The sequence below is a fragment of the Urocampus carinirostris genome, chromosome 1, assembly GCF_059441175.1.
Source record: "Urocampus carinirostris isolate Australia breed hairy pipefish chromosome 1, RoL_Ucar_1.0, whole genome shotgun sequence".
NCBI lineage: Eukaryota > Metazoa > Chordata > Actinopteri > Syngnathiformes > Syngnathidae > Urocampus > Urocampus carinirostris.
In genome coordinates this window covers 35,291,306-35,314,087 of record NC_142349.1, presented here as the reverse complement: position 1 = coordinate 35,314,087, position 22,782 = coordinate 35,291,306, and the positions used below count along the sequence as shown (strand labels likewise).

At 39.2% G+C, this 22,782-nt stretch overlaps 2 protein-coding genes across 3 annotated transcripts; one reads left to right on the top strand and one right to left on the bottom strand.

Annotated features, from left to right (window-relative positions):
- Positions 1–4,303: 4,303 nt before the first annotated feature.
- On the bottom strand, positions 4,304–18,080 carry LOC148374462 (uncharacterized). 2 transcript variants are annotated; one of them, XM_088336719.1, is made up of 3 exons: positions 17,808–18,080; positions 6,906–7,147; positions 4,304–5,794 (listed from the first exon to the last, which is right to left on the bottom strand). In XM_088336719.1, the coding sequence occupies exon 3, from the start codon at positions 5,648–5,650 to the stop codon at positions 4,571–4,573; it is 1,080 nt and encodes a 359-aa protein (XP_088192845.1). In that variant the 5' UTR covers positions 5,651–5,794; positions 6,906–7,147; positions 17,808–18,080; the 3' UTR covers positions 4,304–4,570. The 2 variants fall into 2 exon arrangements, with proteins under 2 accessions (XP_088192845.1, XP_088192855.1); XM_088336729.1 differs by lacking the exon at positions 6,906–7,147.
- On the top strand, positions 10,807–20,874 carry ndufv2 (NADH:ubiquinone oxidoreductase core subunit V2). The gene is made up of 8 exons (XM_088336741.1): positions 10,807–10,973; positions 11,183–11,236; positions 16,442–16,504; positions 16,955–17,071; positions 17,178–17,346; positions 19,025–19,134; positions 20,555–20,631; positions 20,702–20,874. The coding sequence occupies exons 1-8, from the start codon at positions 10,932–10,934 to the stop codon at positions 20,793–20,795; spliced, it is 726 nt and encodes a 241-aa protein (XP_088192867.1). The 5' UTR covers positions 10,807–10,931; the 3' UTR covers positions 20,796–20,874.
- The last annotated feature ends 1,908 nt before the right edge of the window (positions 20,875–22,782 follow it).

Genomic DNA, 22,782 nt, shown 5'->3' with positions numbered 1-22,782 from the left:
TTATTTTTTTTAAAACAGATGTGTTATAGAGTTTCACCCCTCTTCCTGAAAGTTTTAAAGGCAAAGCAGCTACTAGCTAAGGGCGGTCCGCTAGCATTCCGATCAGCTGTCAGTCAACAGAGAACGTGCCCCGACGTAACATCAGGGCCAAAAGTGTTAAGCTCAAAAACACATCTGAAGTGGAAAAAAGGATGAAAATAATTAACGAAAAAAACAACAACAAAATAACAACTGCTTTCCGCACCACTGAGGAACATTTAGCAAGGATTCGATCGGCCAGCAGCTCTTGACATGAGGTCTCCGACGCGAGTGGCTAATTCATATTATTGCATATTGCATACTGTACTGTGTCAAGTAAAGGCAAGTCATTTTTATTTGTATAGCCCTTAATCACAAATAGTCTCAAAGGGCTTCACAAATTATTACATATAAGAAGTTTAGGTTATTCATATGCTATAGAGTAGAAGTGAGTTTTAAGCTTAGACTTAAACATGTCCACTGAGGCAGCAGATCGGATCTCAGGGGGAAGAGCATTCCACAACACCGGTGCCCGGATGGAGAACGCTCTCGAACCAGCGGAACACTTCTTGGCTCTTGGGATCACCAGGAGACCGGCGCTCTTAGAACGAAGGCTTCGGGCCAGGACATAGGGGGAAATCAGATCTGAAAGATATGAGGGGGAAAGTCCATGTATGATTTTGTATAGTAATAGGAGAACCTTAAAATCGCATCTTAGGCTAACAGGGAGCCAATGCAGGTTAGCCAAAATTGGCGTGATGTGATCGTACTTTTTTGTCCTAGTTAAAAGCCTCGCTGCAGCATTTTGTACCAGCTGAAGACACTTGAGTCTGGTCATCGGAAGACCGGAAAGTAGTGCATTACAGTAATCGAGACGGGAGGTAACAAACGCGTGAATTGTAATTTCCGCATCCGACTGAGAAAGTATAGGACGAATTTTAACAATGTTACGAAGATGGAAGAAAGCGGTTCTAGTAATTTTCTTCACATGTGTTTGAAAGGACAGATCGGGGTCAAATGTGACACCTAAATTTTTAAGTGGGTCGCTCTGTGTGATGTGGCAATTGTCGATGTTCACAGCAGTTTTAGAGAGTAAGTCACGGGACTTAGATGGACCAATAACTAGCAGGCCTCCAAATTTCCACAGTTTAGTGTGGCAGATTCCTCCATCAGGAGATAGAGTTGAGTGTCATCTGCGTAGCAATGGAAACTGATATTATACTTGCGAATAATATCACCTAGTGGAAGTATATAAATGCTGAAGAGAAGGGGGCCAAGCACTGAACCCTGCGGAACACCACAGGTAACACTAAAGGGCTCAGATGTCAATTCGCCATATTTAACGCAGTGTGTCCTATCTGAGAGGTAGGATCTGAACCATAATAGGACGTTTCCCGAGAGACCAATCCATTTTTCCAACCGCTCTAGCAAGATATTATGGTCCACTGTGTCAAATGCAGCACTAAGGTCCAGCAGCAGCAAAAGTGATGATGCGCCAGAGTCCATTGCCCGTAGGAGATCATTGGTTACCTTAATCAGAGCTGTCTCAGTAGAGTGGTTAGCCCTGAATCCTGATTGCATTGATTCAAAGAGATTGTTCTCAGAGATGAAATCATTAAGCTGCTGTGCCACTACTTTTTCAAGTATTTTAGAAAGAAACGGTAGGTTTGACACAGGTCTATAATTACATACGTTTTCTGGATCAAGGTTGGGTCGTTTCAGTGTGGGTTTAATGACGGCGGACTTAAAAGCCGCTGGAACTACACCTGAGGAGAGTGATATGTTTAAAATATTTAGAACTGAAGGTGCAAGAACGCCAAAGAGAACTTTAATAAGTGAACCTGGAAGCGGGTCGAACTGGCAAGTCGTCGGTTTGGCCGTATTCACCTATAGATTTCAGTGCTTTAGTATGTGTTGAATTAATACTGTCTTTAGCGATATCTTCCTGTATGCTTTGGATCTTCTTAGTAAAGAAGACCATTATGTCGTGGGCAAAATGAATGGAGCTATCTGGGATAGTCTGTTGCCTTGTAAGTGTCGGAAAGGACTTTGGGATTGTTCTTTTGTGACGCAATCACCTTCGAAAGGTAGGTTGATTTTGCAGAGGCAAGGGGCCGCTTTATACTTCAACAAACTATCACACCAGATTTGATGGAAAACCTCAAGCTTGGTAGCGTGCCATTTTCTTTCAGATTTCCTGCATTCATGTTTAAGGGATCTAGTTTTATCATTAAACCAAGGCGTGCGTCTTTTAGGTCGTGATTTAAGCCGGATGGGCGCTACTGAATCCAGGGCACTAGCCAGGGTAGCATTAAATTCATTTATGAGTGATTCGATAGAGCCTATGTAGGAGGGAAAGGACGCAACTGCTCCTGGAAAAATATCAGAGAGCTCAGAAACTGTGGATACCTGCTCTGCATTGATCTGCATCTCACTGAGAAGAGTTTGTGTCCCGTTCTTTTCGTCACGCCGCCTAAACGATGGATCTCTCTCTCTTGCTTGCTCTCAGTTGGCAAGGCTTTTAATGTAGGTGCGCCCCCCCCAAAAAACAAAAACAATAACTAATGCAAAATACGTACTGGGTTTCAATTTGCTCCCTCTCTCTCTCACTCTTTCTCTCTCTCTCAGTTGGTAATTCTGCAAGTCCGCACTAATGAAGGCCGCACAGAAAATAACAACCTAATAAATTCAAAAAAAGTTGCAACACAAATTTACGGATATTCACTTTTGACGGGCGGTTCTGGTCCCTATCAACCGTCAAAACTAAGGACTCTTTGTAGTTGTAATATCAATGTGAAGTATTATGTTCCCTCAAATTGAATTTTGAAAACATGGCAATCAACAGTCACTTGGGAGTTTGGTTTGTAGACTGTAGTACACAATACAGTTTGATCCCCTCGCAAAGGCATAGTTTTGGTGAACAGATATTATAAGATCACTTAAATGTGCTACATCCCCACCAATACCAGACAAAACTAAGCTCTTGTATATATACGTAGATATATGTTGATCCATTACAATTTAGAGAAACCCTTGAATGTGTCCTATTCAAAACCTCAGATGTTTCTACTTTAAGGAAAAGCTTTTATGACTTTAACTCAAGTCACATTGTATTTACAAAATGCCAAGTAGATGTATTACGGTACTTTTTTGTGGAATAATAATTGTTTATTAAATCGAAGCTAGTTCACTTTTAAAGGTACTCTTAATGGTTTGAATTAACTTTAAAACATTTTGGGGTCATTGTTTTGTATGCTGGGCAGCACATTAGTAAGCACGTGTGCGGCACAGTTCTGAGGTCATGAGATCGAACCTCCCGTGTGGAGTTTGCATGTTCTCCTCGTGCTTGCGTGGGTTTCCTCCGGGCAATCCGGTGTCCTCCCACATTCCAAAAACATTGATGTCAGGTTTATTGGCCGGTCTAAATTTTCCCTATGTTGCCTTTTATTACTTTTCCCTAGTTTATGCTACACTAACAAAAATTGGTGACACGCATGAAGTCAATTATTTTGACATAGAAATTCTTATTTTGTTAGGTTGTTTGAAAAACGGTACTGTATCATGTATCATTGTATTGTGTGTTCGCGACACTCTCAACACACTTGTTTGGTTTCCACAAGGTTATATTGATGCAGGCTGTAAATCATCTTCCCTCCCTTTGCCCTGCACACATTTTGTGATGCCACCTGCCTTTAATATATTTCAACTTTATCCAGTTTTGAATTGTAAATTGAAATTTAACGGACACGTCTATTGCGACGTAGACCTTTAAAAGAAATCTAAAACCATATACATAGATTCTAATTTGTCTGAAGCATGGGGGCTAACTTATGTGACATGCAAGAAATACTTTTTTAAAAAAATCTTGCTATGCAAATTTATGAACGCCTTCTAATTATACCCATACACTGTACTTGACATGCAATCTCTAATGGGCACAAACAACAAAAACCAATGATGAGTTTGATTTTTGGCTCCATAACCCCACCATTCTTTGAGAGAACTCCCCAGAAATCCAGTATTACATGCTTCTGATTGGTTTCCATCACAGAAGTGTCAGGCATCTGTCAAGCTGCACAACCAGAAATGTGAGTGCTGACAGATCACGAACTGCCATGGCGAGTTCTGGCACGACACGCTCCGATGCATCAACAAGGAGCAGACGTGGCAACTCAAAGAAACGAGCAGAATACTTCATAGGATACTACAGACCTTTGCCATTTGAGCGCGAGGGGAAAATATTAACTGTGCATTGTGTAAGCTAGTGGACAATAAATTACAAAACTACATCTACTTTCAAGGTTTATTGGTGTTGACACTCAACTCTTTATCAGATTAAACATCAGATTTAGGATAGCACACAAAAAATGAAATGAGAAGACACTTTGTCAGACTAAACATTTCGGGTTAAATGCAGAACTAGTAACTATTCTCCTAAAATTCAATACTTTTATACACACTTTACTTCCTCTGAAAGAGATTCACATGATGAATCCAAGGAAAAGAAAGTTTGCATCACAGTACCACTCTAAAAAGTAGTGGAAATTTCGGGTCAATCCTCGTGGTCGGAGTCGTCCAGATGAATTTCAGGCACCAGGTTATAGTATTCGGTGGACTGACCCATGTACACTTTCTCCCGGTCGGTGGAGTGTTTCAAAACTTCTGTCACGCTAACAGCATCTACTTCAGACTTGCTGGGCCTTCTCCCCTTGGACCTCGAATTTAGTGACTCTAAGGACCCAAGTGAGATTTTCTGGTCTTTGACTGTGACTGCCCCCATATTAGAAGTCGAGTTTGTGATTTCTTCCCTAAAGTGGTCTGGCGACTTCTGAGCCGGTCCACTGTGCACCGTGGATCCGGTGCCTTTTAAGCTAGAGGTTCGTTTCTTGGATGCCCCAAATGCGGGAATCTCCTTTCTCTTTCGCCCGCAGCACCAACACACCAATAGAGTGGCAAGAATGATGATTGGGAGAGCAATGAAAAGCACCGTCAGGCTAGCAGGACGGCAAGCGACGCTTGTTTTTGCCGAATGTGCCGGCCGGCCCGCCAGGGTCCACGGTGTAGCACATGTCAGATTCTTGGCGAGCTGCTCCGACTCCAGGACCTCCAGGAAAGAGCAGGAGCATTCCCAAGGGTTACCATCCAACTCAAGTCTCCTGAGGATGGGCCTCTGGAGTACCGATGCAGGCAAGGAGCGAAGACGGTTCCCCTGCAGGTCTAGTTGTAGCAGCTTATTTGAGTCCTGGAGGAATCCATCAGGGAGCTCATTTAGCGCGTTCCAGCTCAAGTCCAGCACCGTCAGACAGGGCTGTCCAGTCAGAAAAGAGCGTGGTAAAGCTGCTATTCCATTATGACCTAAGTAGACCTTCTCCAGTAGGGATGCCCCAACTGTTGATAACTCGAGGGAAGTTATGTTGCACCTGGAGAGATCCAGAACACGAAGCCCAGAGTAATTGGTCAGACGAGACCAAGGAACAAGGCCTAACGTGGATCCTGAGTAGTTAAGGCAGCAGCCTCCAACAGGCACTTCCCAGGGGAACTCCGTCAAAATAGTAGCAGGCGGGCAAGAGCAGCCACTGGCAAGTACCGCCATCAAAGGCGGGAAGATAAAGATGACCCATTCAACGAGCATCTCTCTCAGGAAAGATCACTCAATTTGTTCAGGCAACACCTCAGAGGCAGAAGTGGTCTAGTATTCTGCCAGGCTTCTCTGGGGATGCCTCGTTGCTTTGGAGATAGTGGGCATTGGCATGGTTACCCCATAGCTAAGACTGGGCTGCAGAGAGGAAGCACATGCAAACATTCATTTAGAATTACAGTCTACAATGGGCTCAATCAGACAATCAGTAACCAAGTTGTAATTATACATTTCATTTCATTTAATTACTGAAGAATTTGGTAAAGCACTTTTCTTTAACTTGAGGTTATGCTTGGAATTAATTTTTGAAAGCATTTTTGACTTTAAATCCAACCTAAACATTTACCAGGATTTCCTGTAAACAACTTATTTCCCCCCCCCCCGTGAGTTCACTGATAATGTTAACTATTTCTTTGAGTAGTCAGGAGACAATAATATAAGTAATTGACACTTTATTCCTAAAAATCCATTTCATTGTTTACATTTTAAAATGTCCTAAAACCTAAAAAAAAAAAAAAAAATCACAATAACGCATCAATGGTGAGTTTTAGTCTTTTAGTTTTAAAAACTCCTCTGTGGGCTATTTATATAGTACAAGGCTAGCTGGTGTCCTCTGGACAATGGTGACCCCTGGTCCGAAGAATACTGGAGAAGACCACAGTTGGAGGAAATGAAGAATCCCCTTGCAGGGAGTTAGGAACTTCCGCTCACATACAGAATAAATGGCCTTTTATTACCTGTGTGTCTTAATATGTGTTTGTGTGTTAATATCTTTAAATCTGAAAAACCAGGATGACCTCACTTTCAAACAATGTTATGTCCTGTCTACTTTCCTGCAAAACACTTCTTTTCTATGTACAACATCTGTAGTCTATTCTTAATTACGTGATTAAGCATAAATGCAAGTATTTTGTACTTATTAACTTCCAGTTTTAAACAACTTTTTAATGACATGATTAAATATGCCAAGTCATATGCATTAATGTTTCCCAATTAGTCTTAAACGCTGTTTTTTGAAACAACTTTGCTTTTAATCACATGATAAAAGAGCGTACTATATCAATATAAGGATTTCTGAACTTATTCTAATATTTTCATTGAAATGTTTGAAGCGTGTGGCTGGCCAGACCAGACACTTGCCGAGGTCCGCATGCTTTGCATTTCCCATCTTCAACTTCATTAACAATAATATTTACAGATGGGCTGCAAGCATGTGCTAGACAAGATTTTGAAATTACAGTATACTTACCTGGTTGGTGGTTTGCGAAAAGATGGTAGACTGGTACCATCGATTCTTCAAAATCAGATGTCCAAACCGTAACAAAATTCAAGAAAAAGGTTGGAAAGATAAGCTCCTCTTTTGCAAACCAGAGTGAACGTTCTCCTTTTCATTTTGTGTCCGCCCTTTGGAAGAGGGCGCGTCTCCATGTGCGGAGTACAATTGTACAGCTTGATTGGGCACGGGGGCAAGCAGCACCTCCTAGTGGTTCTCTCATTCCAAGATTTTGAAAAGGGAAAAGGAAAAAAGCCTAATTCAAATTCAAATATATATGTAAAGCACTTTTCAGATAATGACTTTCCTCCCGAAGTGCTAAGTGTTATGTAAAAACATTACGTGTACAATAACAAAATAAATCCCCCTCATTTTTACCCAGCTAAAGTCCAGAACAGCAAATACAGAGACATACAAAATAAATGGTTAAAATATATATTTTAAGAACTAAATTATAATTCAAATACAATTATACAATAAATACAATTATGGCAAGGCAAAGACTAACCCTAACTCTAACCATGTGAGGATAGAGACCTAAGGGAGGCTCATCCACACTGATAGGGATAGCTGAAGATGGCCTTGGGAAAGGATTTTCAGCCACCAAAAAAAAAAAAAACAATAAGTATTTAATTGCTGTTAAAAGTGTCGATAAAACTCATATTGTTGGGATGTGATATAATGAAATTGTGTGTTTGATTGCTGTTAAAAATGTAGAAAAAAATGTTAAAACGTCATATTGTCAGATATAACGAAATTGTGAATAACGAAATTGTGAACATGCATATTTGCTGTTAAGATTGTCGAGAAAAATTGTTCAAACCTCACATTGTTTATTTGCTGTTAATAGTGTCAATAAAATTGTTCAAACCAAAAAATCAAACCACACCCTACCAAAATCAAGAAATGTGGATTAGAAAGTAAAACATTTAAAAGTAAAATATTAGAATTGAAACTAATCAAACTAAATAAAAATTAGCAATAGTGATATTTACTCTATTAGTTGGGAGTCTGAGGTTGTAAATTCAATACTGTCATTCCTAAAAAAAAATCTCAGAGGAAAGTTTTACTGCAGGACTTCCCATTGGGACTTCCACGTATTGGCATCAGTGCCCATATCAGCCGTTTTAAGGTAATGGTTCTCAGGATGGTAGCCGATACAATACCAATATCTGCTGCGACACCATTTAACCCACAAAATTCAGAGGGTTTCAGTAAATGGCTGAATATCTGACGATGCCCTTTGTAGCTTTGTTTTGCATAAGTCTATGTTCTTTCCTATTAAAATTGTATCTTGTACACATACTTCTGTAGAACCAGTCGGGAGAACAGGTTTTTAATTAAGTTCCCCGAAGACAGGGCTATTGTGTCTCTTCTTTAGAGCCCTGAATTACTGTAAGGCAGGGCCCTGTCTGATTTTGTGTACTGGTGTGGAGCAAACTATTTGACCCTCAATGTTGGTCAAACAAAATACATGATTTTTAATTTTAGGAAACAGACAAAAACATCTTTATGATGTAACCAGCATTATTATCTTTTTCGGCTATCAGGGAAAAACCTTTGATTGTGAGTTGAATTTTGCCAAAGATACTGAATATACCGTCAAAAGAGGCCATCAGAGAATGTTTTTGCTGCACAAGTAGTGTCTGTCCATCACAAAAATAATACTGCAAAGTTTATCAGTAGCTGTTTTGTATGTAATGTTGTTGCAAACCAGGGCTGCAAACTCAATTGCCTCTGTGGGATGAATCCATATATCTTGACTTGAATTATATGGTCGCCATCTTAAAATCAGGAATCTGAAAATACATATATAGTAAATTGCTATTTAGTAAACGCACTAATGAGGAAAATATTATATGTGGGATTTAAAGGTTTAGAAAAAAATTAAAACCATCAAACCAGTCATTTATTGCTGAAGGAAAGAAATCCAAGCACTCAAAAGTACATAGTATTGGTCCAGATAAATGTGGAATCAAATATCCCTAGAATTGACATGATAGGGATCCACCGATTAGTAATTCGCAATTTCTTCTGCTGATTTAGATATCTGAAGAGTGTCCACACTTATTTTTTTTTCTTAACAACCAACAACATATGCATTGAATCTCCCTGACTTATATTATTTTTAGCAACATTCAAAACTTATCAAATAAACTTCTTGTTTAATTACGTCTCCTTTCAATACAGAAGATAACAGTGGCTGACTCAGACACCAATCTGCAAATGATTATTTGTAGTGATCGGCTAATCAGACTAAAATTACAACAATTTGGGGCAGGTTCCAGTTTTTCCCAATCAAGAAATGAATCGCTATTACATAGTAAGACTACTAAGACTACTGCAAATTCTATTGCAATAAATAGTGAAATGAATAATACATATTCTAAAAGAATAACATTATTATGCATGTTGTAGTACCAACCGCAGTAAATCTTATTTATAAATATTGGAATACACGTTTATATCTTAATGTGAGTACTGTTATGCAAATATGCATGTTGTTGTAAAAGTTCAAATGTACTGCATAGTGAAATAAGCTAACGTAGGCGTTGAATGTGAGGCGCACATAAATGGGATTTTTAAGGGTTATTGTTCTATCTTCGTTATTCATTATCCATTATCCGTCATCGGTCAGTTCATAATACGCTACAAAGCCTAAGAGCCTGGACATAAGGCCAAAAGGCCAAGCTAAGGTCCTAGCCCTAAAGCCTTGCTGCGATCATTGCGAATGCACCGTGTGGTGTCGTGTAATACACTCCCCTTCCTGTGGTGTCGCTGTATACTAATGCGCAGCCTTGTACTTGTGCTTGAGAACTACCGAAGAAGAAGTTAAGTAAACACTCTATGAATGTACCGTCCGTGCCTGTCTCTGAATCCTACTACAACCCTACTACATACACAACACACCGTTCCCGGAGGTACTGCAATACCGGGAGTGGACAGAGCAAGCTCTTCAAAAACTATAGAAATGATCCCTAAGAGCACGTCAGTAGTGCGACGAATGTCGCGAGAGTTTTTGCGAGAGTGTGAGTAATGGATTGCCACTCGTTAATGAGAAAGTACCCAGAAACACTTACGGTCTCTCTGGAGAGCGACAACCGTTAGAACCCGTTTATTAAACACTCTCAACTCCCAAAACTCCCCCTTGGCATATTCTATTTGACACTGTGGTTGTTTATCTTTTTCCTTGTTGTTATTTTGGTTTATTGAACAGTTTGAATTTAGGCTACTGTTTACGCAACACTGTGCTAAGATGTTTGTGTGGTAAGGTATACTATAAGCGATATTCGATCAAGAAAAGGAAGAAAGAAAAAAAACTCCCAAAAAAGAACTCTCGCGCTCACCCACATTTTCGCATAACCTCTCGCGACATTCGTCGCCCCGTTGACGTTATTCATGCGCACCTCACATTCAACGCCTTCATGCGTACCTCCTAACTAAAATAAATGTCCACATTTTTACTGGGAATCCCCCCTTAACAACACTTCATTTTTGTTCTGGAGGCAAAAACATGCCATGTTTTTTTTCTTCTGTCGAAAAAAAAATGCAATTTTGTTGTTAAGGTTTTTTTTTAACGAGGAGCAATCCATTATCCACACAAAACGACATGCTACACTAACTTAATTTTATTGCTAACAAACCTATGAGAAACGTATTTTAATTAGAATTATCAGTGAATGTTTAAAATTTGAACTCTATGTGAAATATCTTGCAAAAAAACATTTTTATCCTTGAAGATGCACTGTCGTCACAATTTTGTTACGGTGAGAAGTCGATCACAACTGTGTTGATTCATCTTGTTGTAAATAATAATACAGCAATGCAATAAGATACCTATCCAAAGCAACGTAAATCGTTCCCTCGGTGCTCGATTAGTCAGTTATGCGCCTGCGCAGAAAGTCTTTATACGCAAGGCATGTGTAATCAAGCTAAGATTCGCTGATTATTCTAGCTTCGGTAGACTGTTGGCTTAACCGGGATTCAACGTCAACCTTCGGGATGTTTTTGTCCTCTCTGGCTCGATCTGCGGTTTCGCAGACGGTATGAAAGAAAAATGTTTGTCTGCCTCATAAGCATACGTAGCTACATTAGTTGGATATCTGTGATGAAAAATGTATGACTCCTCACAAGGGCATACATAGCGTTGAAGGCCACTTAGCTAAAAGCTAACGTTAGCATTATAGCACGTTTACGTAAACACTGGTAGAATACTTGACGGAAATTAAGATTTAGCTGTCTATTCTTTCCAGGTGAGGAGTCTTCACCGGTCTGCCGCTCGCACGGGAGCTGGGGGCATTTTTGTGGTAAGTTCAAGGTTTTTTTAGGTGGATGCAATGTTTGAAATCGTTCTTGATTGTATGTCATTTCTCAGAATCAAAAAACCCTTGACATTGCAACCTGTTTTCTCACACGCTGGTTAGGGGCTTTCCCAGGAGTTCATGCAAAGTGTGTTAGTTCTATAATCTAACTGTATACACATTTGTAGTATGTATATCAAAACTGCAATAAATGCATAACTATTTGTCAAACATCGAGTACAAAAAAAAAAAAAACTCAAACTTTTCTTCAAACTTCAATGACACGCTTCACCCTCAACAGATGAAGACAATGTCTGGTTCCCAAAAGCTTGCACCGATACCACAATTAAACACACTTTATTCTCCAACTACCAACAGTGAGGCAACCTAAGAATGCAAACGCAAAGTAGGACAAGATGTTCATCCAAAAAAATTCATTTCTTACTTCATTTAAAACACGACATGATTTTAAACCACTGGAGCATGCCTTAAAATGAAACTTAATTTCGAACATAAAAAAAAACAATGTTAACGTAACGTCTGAAAATGAGTAGGAAGAAGCATATGCTCATTTAATCCTACCCCTTCGACTTCCTTACATCTATATTTCCTGTGCATTTACATATAACAACACCTCATAGATATACATATTTGCATAGGTTCTGTGGATGCATAGTTACTTCCTCATCATTATCAATACCATCACTATTTTACTGCCATTTGAGCATTCTATGTAAAAATAGTGTGTCTATTGTAATAACATTAATTCTCATTGGTGCTCATGCTGACAACTGACTGTTGTGTGGTGTGCGTTGACCATCATACAAGGTATTTTATGGACCTGCTGCTAGAGAGGTCAACCTCAGGTATCAGGACCTCCCATTGCTTAGAGTCCTGATCCATGTATTAAAAAGAGAAGACATGGGAGATTGAGCCAGGTGCCTCGAGCATCAAAGCTTCCACTGTCCAAACTTTGATTTTTGCCATTGTGTCCTTTTTTGTGTTTTTATGAAAAGTTATCTTTTTGTGATTGTATCTCCATTTATTTAGTTTTCATCATCACCAACATATTTATTGACCTTGTTGTTTTGTTTATAAGTACAGATGGTAAATGGTCTGCATTTATATAGCGCTTTTCAAGTCAATCAAGACTTCCCAAAGCGCTTTACAATGTGCTTCACATTTACCCATTCACTCACACACACACACACAACAATAGCGGCCGTGCAGCCGCGGCAAGGTCTAGATTCTAATGAATTTGCATAATATAATGGTGACAACAATATAATACCGATAACAATGTTCAACAATAACAATAAGAGTGGTCATATAGTTGATGATAATAATAATGATGATGATGATAACAGAAATAATAGTCATGGTAGTAGTTATAATAACAAGATTGATTGTTAGCTTTACCCATCTATTGACTGTACAAGGCTGCTGCTCACTAACATTATTTGGATATTGATAATACTACTACTAATAGCAATAATGATAACAATAATAGTCACATAACATTTATAATAATAATCATCAAAATATTTATAATATCTGAATAATCATTTGTTTGACAGATCTATTAACTTTAAAATCGAAACTTTGAAACTATTTTGAACATGATAAAAACAAAAATAAAGCAAAACAAAAATTTAAAAAAATAAAGTTGAAAAAACTGTGTTGACGTAACATGTCCGAAAAGGAGTAGAAAGAGCATAGGCTTATTAAATTAGACTCCTTTGACTTTCTTAATAATCGTGGCTCCTGTTTATTTACATAACAAACACTTCATGAATATACATATTTACATATGTTCATATCACAAGACAAAAGAGAAATGATAATAATAAATGAAATTAATAAACCATATTTAGATAACAAGTGTATAAATTATCTGTGGAAAAACACCTAGTGATCCTCAGACTTTTTTCCCTGTAGCCAGCCTGTGAATATTTTTACTGCTTTTTGAACTGAGTCATGCTTGGACATTGCTTGTGCTCTGCATCCAAACAGTTCCACAGCTTTGCTCCACATGTAGAAAGTGATTTTTTTTTCAATGTTTTGTGCAAGATGTCCAGTTTAATTTATTATCTATTATAACACCAAGAAACTTAATTTCATGTACTCTTTCAATATCCTCACCTTCCACTTGCACGTGCACTACAGTGTCCCTATTTCAATTACTAAATAACAGCATTTGGTAAATTTCAACATTAAACCTATGAAAATCAGAATGAGTAAATTGAGTTATGAAAAAAAAGCGTACCCTTGTTCTCATGTGCCCAAATTTTCTAAATACCTGATTTTGGTTCATATTTTTGTGGAATCTGAATTAAGAAATATCTTTGTTTTTATGAAGAATTTAACATGTCCAACTAGCAGAATAAAATCAATGTCAAAACCCAATGACCTTACATTACAACAATTTTAATAGTGTGGGTAGATTTTCTATCTACCCTGGTCATATCCCTTGAGAGAGGTGACCTGACCGCAAGACAAACATACACGAAAAGAAAAAAGGAAAATGTAGCAAAAAACACAACAAATTTGAAAATGTAGCAAAAACACACATAAATATTTTTTGGAACCATGGCCAACCCAAATGCCCAAACACCCAAACAAGTTAAGCACCTCGGCACCTAAGTTGGTCATGCTTTCGTCCCTCCAGATGAAACGGGACACAAGAAAGCGGCCATGTCACTCGGGTCAAGATGACACAACACACTCTTCTGTTCAGCAGCAGGGCCCGACATTTTTCACTGGTTTACCCCTGCCGCATCATACAGGTGCCCTGCCCATCCCTTAGAACGTCCAACATCCCACTATCCTTTTACAACACCTCTCTACTCATTCCTATCACCAACAAGAGCTCTAGCTTCCACTACATTTAGACCTCTTTTTTTCCAGTGCACTCATAACGCCATCCACTCCAATCGCGGCCTTCTTCTTGGTCTCCTTCCATTTTCTTCTGCTCTGTAGATCCTCTTCAACATTCGCTCCTCATCCATCCTCTCCATGTGTCCAAACCAACCGAATACTCTCATATCCACACGCTTGCTCAGTTCCACTACTACTCCAGTCCTGCCTCTCATCCTATCCAACATACTCCTCAAACACTTCATCTCGAAAACATTTAATTTCCTTCTTAAATCTGCGTTCAGGCTCCAAGTCTTTGCACCGTACAACACAGTCGGCACAATTACACTCTCATACAGTCCTCTCTTTACATCCTTACTCATACTCTTGTTACTCATCACTCTCCTTAGAGCACCCAAAACCTTAGTTCCTTGATTCACTCTGTGCAATACCTCGCACTCCATTCCACCAACTGCGGCCACATCACAACCCAAGTACCTTAAGCTTTTAACAACTTCCAGCACCTGTCCATTCAACCTTATTTCCCACTGCCATGTCCATTCCATCACGTGAACACTTCATAACCTTACTCTTCCCAACATTCACACATAACTTACGCCCGTCACACACTTCCAAACTGCATAGCCAGCCTTCTCAATTTTTCTTCAGAATCAGCCACAAGCGCTGTGTCATCTGCAAAAAAAAAACCTCACAGCACCATCAAATCAGTCATGGTGTTATTTATTTTAAATAAATGTATCAATGGGCCATGGCATTGTCATCATATGCTCATCTTTATTCAGCAATGCTAAGTATCAAGGTCTGTTATTCACAATGCCTACTTTTGGCTGAAGTGAGAGAACACTTGGTATTAGGTGTGATGAAATATTCTTGCCTATCCCATTAATTAATTTCAATTTTAAATCTGTTTTAAAGACATAGGCTAAGGGCAGTTGTTCACCTAACACATTAAGGGCCCTGGTTGGAGACCAGGTGCAAACGTTCGTCAGCCTGGAGAGGGATGGGCGCAGCCAAGCTGTACTTGCCCAAGACACACCACAGGAAGTGGTGCCCCACCGACCCCAGTTGTTACGGGAGCCCATTACAGACATACATCCAATTAAGCTGCACTTAAAACTAGCCAAAAGAGGGTGCTAGAACAATACAAATTGAATTGCATTCCAAGAGCTGTGTTTTTAAAAAGCTAATGTTTGTGGCAATTTAATACTCTAGTTTTTATCCAACTCGTGGATGCTTCTGTGCCTTGTACTGTTAGTTGCTGTCAAGTTAAAATGACAACAACGCTGTGTTCCAACAGAACAAGAGTTAAGTAATCATGGTAGAGCTTTTCCCATTAATTGCCAATAAAATTCAATCAGTTAAATGCAAGAGTGTGGCAGAAGCAAAAATAATGATTCATTTTCCTGGGTTAAGTATAAATCTGAAGCGCTGTCACCAAAACCAAATTGCTATGGAATTGTACTTAGTAAATCACTGATGGTGTCTCTTGATGTTCTGTTTAAGGAGTAAATATGTATGCCCCAATTAACCCTCATAGGGCTCCAAGTTTCCACTCGTGGCTCTTGGGGGAGCTCTGTGCTTACGATATGGAAACGGCGGTGCAATGGAAAAATGCCATGGCATCAGAGTCCCTGGACAGGAGCACCTATGCAACATGTTTATCAGGTCAACTTGTATGGAAACAAAAATCCCAAACGTGCTTGGAGAAAAAAAAATCACTGAGGCTTAAAGACTACACGTTGTTAAAGATTCGAGACATTTAGGAACCTTTTGTTGCACTCAAAAATTACTTTTCCAATGGAAAAAAAACAAAACAAAATTAGTGTGCCTATGACGTTACTTAAATGTTGACGAAACTATTGTGTTTTTTGGGAGATCAGGTTCTTAAAAGTCCTACTTTTCTCCTGACTGACTTCATTTTTACATGTACATGCTAAGTACAAATTACAAAACCACTTTTCTTTTCTGTGTTATTTTTAAAGGGAATTATTGATATTATATTTTTTGTTTGCTGCAGTACATTAGTTGGGTGTATTAAGATATCCCTTTAATACGAATTAGAATTAAAATGGTTTTAATTGTCATTGATAGCAACGTTGTGAAACATTGGATGCAACAAAATTAGACATTGCACTCCAGGGTAAAACATCTTATGTAGAGACTTTGAAGAGAAAAGATACACAAAACTATCAGGATGGAGAGTTTGTTATGTATTTCGGCTTTGCCAGATAGTTCCTACAGTAGCAAATAAATGTCATTGTGTATCATTTTGGCATTTGTGGTGGACATTTTGCCTATTTTATTTTAAGCACTTTTCTTTTGTCATCTTTTCAGCACAGAGACACCGCCAATAACAATGCCGAAACGCCGTTCGAATTCACAGAAGAGAACAAAAAGGTTAGCACTTCCCAAATTTATTCTGTTCTTAACATTGTTTAAAGGTAATTTAGCACTCCGGCCTTTCATTTAAAGTCACCAAAATTGCAGGGATGCAAAGTACAAATATATTTAAAGGTGGGTTTATTATACATCTATGTCTCATCAGGATTCGCAGGTATTTTTAAAACCAATATTATCCTGTCAAAATGATCAAATAAAAAAAATAGCAGCAAACTAAGAATTATGTTAATGTAATCCGGAACATTATTGGAAGTTAGTAGTGGTTCTACTTTTTTCAATTTTCCAATCCCAAATAGGCAGCAATCTCAAGATTAACCAAATTTTGTACTTGGCAGATAATATTAATAGTTGCGTGTTCACACCAATAAGTGTAATTGTTTGAATAACACAATTTATTGGTTCTTTTCTGCCCAATTTTCATTTAAATCCTGATACGTTTTGTAATAGAGAATCGAAGCTATCATTTCAATGTATCCTGTCGGACACAAGCAAGCAGCTACTATCCCCGTGTTGGATTTAGCTCAGCGGCAACATGGATGGCTCCCTGTTAGTGCCATGAATAAGGTGAGTTTCCCTATCATGAGAGGGTTTGGGGGCAGAACGCATGTGTGAACAGCACTGTTGTCCTGAAACCGCACTGTTGTCCTGAAACCGCACTCTTGTCGTTCAGGTGGCTGAGGTGCTAGAAATCCATCCCATGAGGGTGTATGAGGTGGCCACCTTCTATACTATGTTCTTGCGCCAGCCTGTGGGCAAGTACTTCATCCAGATTTGTACCACCACGCCGTGCATGCTGTGCAATTCTGACAGCATTCTTGAGGCCATCAAGAACAAACTCGGTGAGGAAAAATGGCCAGAGACAAGTGCTTTTACCCCTGTATAGTATTTAAAAAATAAATTGGACATCTTTTATTGCGGTTTTGTTATTGCATTATGTGCAGCATTACAGAAAGATGCTACAGTGGAACCTCGGTTCTCGACCATAATCCGTTCCATTTCTTTGTACGAAAACCGATTTGTACGATCACCGAAGCCGTTTTTTCCCCCATTAAAAGTAATGTAAAATTGTTTTAATCTGTTCCAACACCCTGAATGTTTATCTTGAATATTTAACGTAAAGCTAACCCAGGCTGATCGTACGTTCGCGTTAGCGTAATCTTCCGTACGAAAGATTACGCTAACATAAACGTGTAAAAATAAAAAAATCAGGTCGTTTACACGTCATTTAGCACCCGGGTCTCCACAACAAGTGGTGAGCGGTTAAAGGATAAAGAAAATAATTATGAATAGGATTTCTTACCGGTCGGCAGAAGCCATGCTGTATCCTGAAAAAAGGCAAACTCGCACACCTTCTTCATATTTTGCTATTATTTCTCTCTTTAATGCAATAGTTGTACGCACTACTCCTCTTTTTTCACCTGTAGCAACTTTGCGGCTTGCACCAACCTTCTTCCGAGGCATAATTAGGGGTTAAAACACTCCCTTCACCGCTTTTGAAAAACGAAAACAGAAAAGGAGTGCGCGTTGCCGTGACAACAGTTCTTCACGAGGGGTGGGGGCAATCTACACTCGTACGCCGCTCAGCGTCGCCCCCTAGCGTACCGGCGTTCGAACTCCGATTTTTTGAACGAAAAGCGAAGCAAGAATTTCTCTAAATTTTTGGTCGAGAACAGATTTGTTCGAACTGAGAGGCGTTCGAAAACCGAGGTTCCACTGTACTTATTATCAGACAAAAGTTACTAACTAGTGTAATTGTGGAGATGAAACAAGTCGGTCACAAACGATGGGGAGGTGTTTTTTCCTTAGGGTGTTATATGGTAATTTTAAGTATTTGTTCATAATGCCAGACTGAATTCAAAGAGCACTCATGCTTTGTTTTCCACTGCGCCTATCTGCATTACTTTTGCTTTTAGCAGAGCTGTTCGGGGCAGAATACATTAGATTTCAATAATGGTGGCTGGGGGTAGTGCTAAAGAGTGACCTCATGCTTGTCCTTGCAGGTCTTTTTTAATTTCTATTTGTCAGTGTAGTGTGAAAAGAGTGAGAGTAAGAAAAAGGTCTGTTTCTGGTAGTGTCTAAACTCCAACTTAAACCCCATAACATATTTTTAAAAAAATGGTTAATTCGAGTGTGTCTAAGAAATGCGAGTACTCGCACGTGCATTTTGAATGAGCTTACTGAGGTTGCGATTATGACTTGAAGCCAGGAGTCGGCGACATTTTTCAGTAAATGTAAAGAAAGATTATACAGTGGGACCTCGCTACTTCGCGCTTCGACGTTCGCGGATTCAGAGCTTCGCGGGCCTAAAAAATAATAATAAAATTAAATTAAAAAATATATAAATATATATATTTTTTAAGCATTTTTGAAGGGGTGTCGCTACTTGGCAGATTTTCACTTTTCATGGGTGGTTTTGGTCCCCATTAACCGCGATAACCGAGGTCCCACTGTACTTAAAACACTTGGGGATTACTATCACGTGCATTTCCCTTAATTTATTGTATACTCTGAACACAGGTATCAAGGTTGGTGAGACGACAGCAGACAAGATGTTCACACTAATCGAAGTGGAATGCCTTGGCGCCTGTGTCAATGCGCCAATGGTGCAGATCAATGACAACTACTATGTGAGTGTCACATCTTTCTGGAAACGCTTCTTGGAAAAGCAATGTCACTAAATAAATTTTTCGTGGAATTATACCCACTGTAAAGAAATAATGGCCCACATATTGCGAGTTTTGATACAAATGTGTCCTGACCCGATAGTTTCATGTTATAATCTCAGGTCTTACATTTTGAGGTATTTTTTATGTAAAATATTTAAAAGAAAAATACAATTTCTGTTCCAGGACCCCAAAAAAATATTTTTTCGTTGTTAGAATTTACATTGATAACATAAATATACTTTTAAGAGTTTGTTCATGGAGTTAATCTATTAGACATTGTGCCAAACCTTCTGGGTGTGCACCTTGGCTTCATACTTATAACATGTTAAAACAGACTTGGCTGTGCAAAATTTAATTATATTAATAAAAACCTTAAAAGTTGAAGCATACATTTCAAAAAAATCATTTCTAGCCACTAGTTCAACCTGACCGATTTAAATCATAAAAGTCAGCCATTTCGTATTTCACAAAACCTTATTAGGGTAGCCTGTGAGAGGCGAGGAATTTGCAAGTACCTTGCTAAACATTCTGTAATAAATATTTTGACTTGACACGGACACAATGGTATAAAAATTAGGAAGACATGTCGACGCATTTCATGTTTTTGCAAACAAGTACTTACTGGTACTATTTATCATAATACTAAGGCACAACAATATTCAGAATCCCCCTCGTGGAAACTAAGAGAAAATATTGTTTTGGGGTTGACCTGTGTAGAGAATATAAAAGAGAATAAATACTTGATTTATTAATCTGTAGAGACAAATATTATCAGCGGAACTGATATACTACTGTATGTCAAATGAGTGAGTTGTTTGTACTGTTTCATGTTATTGCATTGACGCGCACACACACACACACACACACAAAACTGGGGTGAAATTTAACCGGACCAATCAAACGTCTATTTTCCACGTTGCAACCCTCAACTTGCTTGGTTTGAAGCATGGTTCTTTTATCATCTGGTGAAAAGGCTGGAAGGTCAGGATGGGAAAACAAAGTTCTTCAAGATAGAATGAACCCTCGAGGGCCTTGGACTGCTGCTTAAAATTTTGAAGTCTAATGGTGTGCTGCAGAGCGGGATTCTGTGTCCAATAGAGTCCTAATTGAGACCTGCAGGCAACTTTCAAGCTTTACAGTTTACGGGTAGCCTTACTAGTAGTGCTTGTGCCTGCCGCAGCAACAACTAGCTAAAAGATGATGAGCTCAGATGAGCTTGACCCGCTATACTTTCACATAAACCTTGAGTTGGCAAAACAGGTCTCCAGTCTTTAAAGTCCCCATCCATTCACAACTTTCTGGACAATGGATTGCTAAAGATATATTTAGCGGTTGAGCCTGGGTGAAAGAGCTACTCTATTTATAGTATGTTTTTCTCTAGGAGGACCTCACACCAAAGGACATTGAGCATATTATTGATGAGCTCCAAGCAGGCAGAGTCCCACCACCAGGACCCAGGTACAATCCAAAACCTTCAGCTCATTTCAGTTTTTCAATTATTTCTTCTTTTGTATGTATTTTTTTGTAGAAGTGGTCGTTTCTCCTGCGAGCCAGCTGGAGGACTGACCTCCTTGACGGAACCTCCTAAAGGCCCCGGCTTTGGTGTTAGGGCAGACCTGTAGAAGACTGCTTTGTCGTCCAAAAGTACCGATCGTCTCGTTTGATGGGAACATATTATGTAAATAAATAATTTTAACCGTATTACTGCTGTTTTATTTCAACCATGATTTGCCACATTGTTGTCTGATGAAGTTTTTATTTTTTACCTGCTACAGGTTATACATTTTGTCTTAAAAATGCATAATTAGTAGTAAATACTGGCGCCACAAATCAGTGTACTTTAGATTGTTATTAAAATAAACGTAGATCGAAAAAGGGCAAATTTGGTTTTGCTACGGTGCCACTCAAAAATAATGGTTAAAATAAGTCATCAAACAGAAAGGAGACATTTTCATATTTGTCAAGTACTAACACCACCTATGAACAACTAGTGCTTTAACTGTTTACTACCGCCTGATACACGGGGCTCCAAGATGTCAAATTTTAGGGGTACGGTATAATGCTATGAAACTTTGAACATAATTTTGCAGCGTTTTTCAAAAAAGCACCCATTCTAAGATGGCACAGTTGTGGTCTCATTACGTTCTAAATGCAGGGGGTAACTAAACCTTTTGGAACCTTAGAGATCCTTTGTTATTGCTAAATGTGGAGTACTATAAGTTTGATAGGCATTTCTGAAATAAGTGTTACCATATTACTACAATCGTATAAGTTAATATTATGAGACTATGTTATTAGGAATAGGTTTAAAATAGGCTCAATCAAAAACAAAACAGCGGGCACCATGTAGGTATGCCCTGGTCTAATCAAGCTTTGAAGAAAAAAAAAAGCTGCTTGTCAGTTTGCCTTTTTTTCTTTATTCTTTTACTATTGATGTATTGGTTCTACCCTCTACATCAAGCGTTGGTAATGTATGGCTCGCAAGCCAGATATGGCTCTTTTCAGGAGTACCTCTTGTTCTGAGATGCTGTTAAAGCTGTGGATATCTGCATCTTTACATATTTTAGGTGAAACCAGGGCAATACAGTAAGCCCAGATTATATAGGACAAAGTTTTGACTACAATTATAACTTGCGGTGTTACACCAACAGACCTGTTTTGGCTAAGGAATTCTGTGTATGGAAGCTCATTAAACAATTGATTTTCACTGTCGAAACACTTTATAATGAAAACCAATTGAACAAACTGTACACACCTTTAAATGCCAGCCAAAGCACCCAGAGCACTTTGTTAGGCTGCACTCCTGGGCACTCCGTTAAATACATCTATATGCTTCTCATTTGCAGAGGTTTTTGACATTTTTACAAAAGAACTGCCCACACCTGAGCCTTAATAATCTTAAAGTGACAGTGTGTAATATTTAGTGCTTCACAGTGGTGTACATCACAAACAAACTCACCTGGTCCGTGAACACTGCATCACTGGTTAAGAGGGCACAGCAGCGCCTGTACTTCCTGCGGAGGATGAGGAGAGCCCGCCTGCCCCCACCCTCCCTCATCACATTCTACAGGGGCACCATAGAGAGTATCCTGACCAGCTGTATCTCTGTGTGGTGTGGAGGCTGCAGCGCTACCGACTGGGGTAGTGTGAGGAGAGTGACGAGGACAGCTGAGAAAATCATCGGGACTTCTCTTCCCTCCATTCAGGACATTGGCCAGAAGCGCTGCCTATCCCAGGCTAAGAACATTATCAAGGACCCCTCTCACCCCCATCGTGGACTGTTCACTCTGCTAGCCTCTGGGAAGAGGTACTGCAGTGTGCGGTGCAGGACCACCAGGTTCCACAATAGTCTTGTCCCCCTGGCCATTAGACTGTTAAATGGTCACTCAAACACATAGTAAATCTAAACTGCTGCTAATCTGTACATCTGTGGGTTCTGTTTGACTTTTTGCACTACTGGCAGTTCTGTATAGCTAGCCACTCCTTGCACATCTGTTTCTCTGCACTATCGTACTTACAGTGTTATTGTTACAGTGTTATTGTTCTGTTTACCTGACTTGTTTACCTGATTGCCCATCTTGCACATCTGGTTGGCTACTCCTCTTGCAC